This window comes from Merops nubicus, unplaced genomic scaffold (genome assembly GCF_000691845.1).
Source record: "Merops nubicus isolate BGI_N331 unplaced genomic scaffold, ASM69184v1 scaffold22612, whole genome shotgun sequence".
Lineage (NCBI taxonomy): Eukaryota > Metazoa > Chordata > Aves > Coraciiformes > Meropidae > Merops > Merops nubicus.
In genome coordinates, this window is record NW_008595946.1 from 2,625 (window position 1) to 7,796 (window position 5,172).

Here is a 5,172-nt window from a genome sequence, read left to right on the forward strand (position 1 = left end):
TCCTGCTTATTTCAGAGAGCATTGTCCTACCTGGGGGTTTAGAGTGAGCTGAAGCTGTCAGAGAAACAATTACTTTGATCTTGAAGGAGAAGGTGATGTTATTGTTGAAGCAGCAGGATAGAAGTAGGTTAAATTTAATGTGCCATCTTTCTCATTTTGCAGCATGCAAGTCACTTAATTTTTAACTCTAGGTCTAAGTAAATGTGGCTCTTCTGAGCAAATGTAAGAGATGTTGGGTGCTCTTGGACTGAGGGCACACTGTTGTTTGTTTGGTTAGTTGGAGCCTCTCCTATTTGTACCATAGAAATGACAGCAATTGCAAGGTGAGAGCATGTTTGGAAATTGAACCACTGTTTTAACTACACAGCTGAGTGAGGATGTGGAGCGAGTACCTGAAAACCCAACAGATGAGAGAGGAGGAGAGATGGAAGTTCATGAAGATTCCAGCTCTGTTATTTTACCAGGTGAGACCCATGGACTCAGAAGTTACCCACTTTAAGAACCTGATAAGCTACTTCTGTGTGGGGGTTTGGATGGGGCCTTTATTTTTATATTGCACTTCTGAAAACAAAACTCAAGAGTAGGTGAACGTTTTCCTTGCATGTATTGCCAGAAGAACAGGCAAATGCAAGTAGTGTGGGGAAAGCAGTGTCAGTGTCCAAGTGAGACCAGACCAGTGTGAAGATCTTTAGAGAATAAGCTCTGAAGGCAATGAATATATGAGAGATTGGGTCAGCACTTTTCTACCTGTAATTGGAAGAGTCCTCTTGTCAAAGTTTCTGCAGTATGCACAAGAGGCTACGATCTAGACTCCCAAAATGAGAGGTAATAGATATCTATTCTACCATGGTAGAGTTGAAATGCAGAATTGGAATATAAAGTCTCTGCTGGTGCATTGCTGAGTGTGTAAGACTGAGAGGGCGGAAGGGAGTTGTTTTTTCCTGGAGGAGGATTGACCACCAAGAGACTTTTTTTCTTATGAACTTTGGACTTTGTTTCTGAGTTGTCCTTAAAAATAAACCTTGTTTCCTGCCTGCCATGTCCTTAAGTTGGATGCCAAGTTCTACTTGTGAAAAAGAGGCACAGTCTTTGGGTGATTAGGCCTTGTGCTTTAGAAGGAAGCATTGGTCTAACTGATCATCAAGACCAGAAATAGTTGTGTTTTTTTTAAATCAAGCTGATTTTGAGGTTTACTTTTCTCTGAAGTATTTGATCTTTAAATGAACACTATCTAAATTCAGCCCAAATCTGTATTTTAAAGTCCTAATCCATATTCTGTTTGGTTTCAGATAGTGAACTGGGTACCACTGCCCCTTCTTTGCGTTTCAGCAAGACCTGCCTAAAGAATGTTTTTTCAGTAATTCTCCTGTTTATTTATCTGCTGCTCATGGCTGTAGCTGTGTTCCTTGTCTACCAAACCATCAGTGACTTCAGGGAGAAGCTCAAGCACCCAGTGATGTCTGTCTCTTACAAGGAGGTGTCCTTGTATGATGCACCTGGTAAGACTGGTGAAAAACAATTTAACCCATTTTGCTTGTTACATTTATTTTAGGTAGTTCTCAATTTTTGATGTTGATTCTCCAGGGCTCAGAGTGCATGTAGTGCTTTGACCCTGGTTTTTCACTTCCTGTTTTTTAATCTGTGTTGTGTTTACCTTGCATGGAAATGTTAATGTGATAGGGAGATTTTGGAAGCTTTCATGCTACTAACATGAATGACAGCAGCTGTGGAGCATTATGCAACATGTAGGGTTGCATAAGAAGGGTTTTCAGACTCTAGAATGAGTCCTTTTTTCTGGAAAGAAGGAAAATACTTTGGAAATATTCCCGAACTGTGTCGTGCAAACAAGGTAGCACATAGGATGTGTGTCAGGACCTCAGTGCTGCACTGGACAGGGAGATGCAGCTGACAGGAAAGAAGGTGAATTTCTCAAACTGACTGCAAAACAACCACGGGGCCACTCTCTGGTTCTGTACTGTGTTGTTTACAGCTTGGTATTACATCAGTAGGCAATGAAAATGTGAGGTGACTGCAGGGAACAGTGTTGGCATAAAGATGCAGTGTGGCACCAGAAAACTGCTGCAGTTTGTGGGGAGGGATTACACCACAGGAGTGTTTTTGAATAATGAGTTCTATCATTATTATTTTTTAAAATTAGCAAGTAATCATTCATAAATAGAGCTGTGGTAGCAAGTGCAGCTTGAATGGTCTTAGGTAATTTTCCAATTTTAAAAACACCCACTTTTGTTTGAAGTGTAACAACACTTTACAAACAAACACTCCAGTAGTTGTGCTGACAGGTGGGCGTTTCATGTTGTTGCTATATTCTTGTGGTGGCTTTTCTGTATTCCTGTGTGGTCTGTTAGGCTCAGCTCTGTAGGTAGGTCCATATGGATCTGACTGCAAGAGCAGCTTGGTTGTTTTGTTTTTTTTTCTCTCTCCACGTGACCTTTTCATACAGCAACAAGATGAAAATGTCATTTAAAGAAGCAGAGCAAGGTATCATCAGGGACCCCTGTCAGACTGGAGAACCTAAATTACAGTAGCCCTTCACTTCATTGCTCTGTTAAAGTGCTGAGATGGCAAGCTGCAAGCATGTAGCACTGAAGAAAGGGATACAGCATTTTTAGACTGATGTGCTGACTGCTTTGATGTCTCACGTTTTGGCAGACAGGTCATCTCAGTTGTGCAAGTTAATCATACCTAGTAATGCAAATCATGATTTTTTTGATAGTTTGTCTAGATTATTTTCAAGCAAGTCTGTTGCCATTAATAAATGTGGTGTATGTGGCATAAGAGGACTTTTTGTTTTGGGCCTTGTATTTTGCTGGCCTTCTATAGCTGAGGTGACTGAGGTTCTTTTAATGCCTGCCACTGGTCTGAAACAGTAGGTTTATGGTATCTATGAATTGCCATACAGGTGAAGTAGTAACCTACCTACTCAGTGATCTTAAGTAACAAGGGATTATAGCAGGTAGTTATGTCAGATGGCTTTGATTTTTATCATGACATTGTACTCAGTGAACAGAAGATGCTACACGTTCTGAAGAGCATATTTTCACTTCTCTTAGGTCAGCCAGGGATCTTTGATCTGTCATGTATAGTACATACATTATTTCCAATTAAAATTCAACATGTTAAATGATAATATCTGAAAACATGTAGATGCTGATGTGCTAAGTGACCCATTTGACTTCAGGAGTCTCCTGACTTACTTTACACATTCGTCTCATTTGGGATGAGAGGGACTGATGTTATTGGCTGCTGGCTTGTGGGAAGACTTGGGAAATATAGTAGCTTCTGTGAACCTTGAATTGTTGTAACAGAATATGAACACTGAGTTTTTCAGTGCATTGTGGGGATTCTGTCCTGAGGCAGCTGGCAGTGGCTGAAGCACATGGTTTAATTTGATTGTTTTGCTGAATCTTGAGGATAGCTCAGGACCGTGTGGGATTAAATCCCAGAATTAAAATCTATGTACTTGAGAAAGAAATTGTCTCTCTTCAATGTTTCTTCTCCCAAAACAGGTATTGCCTTTTACCCAGGCAAGGCTCAGCTGCTTAGCTGCAAGCATCACTACTACGATCACATTCCACCCCTGATAAATCCAGGTCAGCCAGGAGACATTGAGTGCACCACTCAGAGAATCAACTACACAGATCCTTTTACTAATCAAACTATGGTAATAATAATCATATCAGAGCAAAGCTTACTCAGTAAGGGGTTTTTGGCTTGTAGTGGTATTTGAAAGTAAAAATATCTACGAAGTGCTGCAGAAAATCCTTGCTTCTAGGTTTTTTTTCAAGCCATCTGTCCTTTTTTGTTTTCAGAGATGTAGAAGACCCCAGTCAGTGTGTGTGTGTGTTATGGAAAATCAGTGGTCGAGTGGGTGTGTGCAGTGTGAAAACCTGAATGGGACAAAAGAAGTAATTTTTCACAATTAAACACTTGCTTCATTTCTCTCTTAAATTAAGTGGCAAGTGTACTCCTTGACATAATAACTCTAGCTTTGACTGAAAGCAGTAACAGTTACTCTGTCAAAGCAGGAAGCTTCTCTCTTTGTGTGTGTTTGCTGGAAACTGCATGCTATTTTTGTCACAGCTGGGGAAAATCTGAAATGGGCACTAAGTGTTTCGTTACACTGAAATTCTGTGAGCCAATAATATGGGTACATTGAGTGATAGTATGTCTTGAATTGCCCTTTAAACTGCAGGTAACGTAGCTTCTGCATAAATAAATGTTCAAAAACTAAAGTATTAAATAGGACTATTTGTATCTAAAGTGATTGCTCAGATTTTTTTTAAGGAAACTAAATGTGAGCCAACAAGCTCTCTAGGTGACTGTTTGGTCACTTTTTTTCTCATAATGTTCTGCCTCTCGTCACCATTTCTTTCTGGAAAGCAGCTTCTTAGTTTATTTCAAAGTAATATTCTAGGTGCAAATCTAATTGAATTTCTGCCACTAATATACTCTTTTGGCATGTTTTCACACACTAAGAACCTGCATTTTCTGCTCTGTGGTAGATTGATGTAGAAGCTTGCTGATCCAGTAGGCTCTTGTCCTACAATGGGATGTGGAGGCACCGAGGCAGAGACCTCTGAACTACGTAGAGGCCTCTTCAAATTGGTTGGGACCTTTTGCAAGCAGTAGTTTGCTGTTCAGTTCAATGACTGCACTACTTGAAGTTGTATTCTGCCTTTTTCTTGTGGTTTGGGTTTTTTTTGTTTGTTTGTGGTTTGTTTTGGTTCTTCTTTTTTCCTTTCAGCAGCTTGTTTGAGGTGATGGGGGCTGTGAAACTGTTCCTCTTTCTCAAGGAGAAGCCTGATGTTTTACACGTCAGACTCCACATTAACTTTTTTCAAGTCAAGAGCTGAAAGTTCCTAGACTTTAGTGCTCAAAACAGTTTTGATTGTCCTTCTGCAGAGTGCAGGTTGCAGGGCCTTGAATGGTAACTCTACATGAACCCAAAGGACCATGATAGAACTAAAGCAGATTTCTTAGAAAACCACTAAATCTTGATGTAAGGGTTTAATTTTTAAGCTAAAAGGAGGGATTCAATTGACATTCAATTGACAATAGCCATGTACTTAGTAGTGGCTAAGAAAATCTCAGTAGGTGTCAGATTTCTGTGGAGTCTTAGTGGCAGATGGCAAACTTCTCAACAGGGAAAGA

At 40.1% G+C, this 5,172-nt stretch overlaps 1 protein-coding gene across 1 annotated transcript in view; it reads left to right on the forward strand.

The window, feature by feature from the left end:
* Window positions 1-367: 367 nt before the first annotated feature.
* Window positions 368-5,172, forward strand: part of TMEM206 (transmembrane protein 206) — a 16,197-nt gene continuing 11,392 nt past the window's right edge. Inside the window, exons 1-3 of the mRNA XM_008936248.1 lie at window positions 368-464; window positions 1,290-1,499; window positions 3,528-3,682. Coding sequence (XP_008934496.1) covers window positions 425-464; window positions 1,290-1,499; window positions 3,528-3,682 — 405 coding nt within the window. The 5' untranslated portion in view covers window positions 368-424. The remainder of the gene's footprint in view (window positions 465-1,289; window positions 1,500-3,527; window positions 3,683-5,172) is intronic.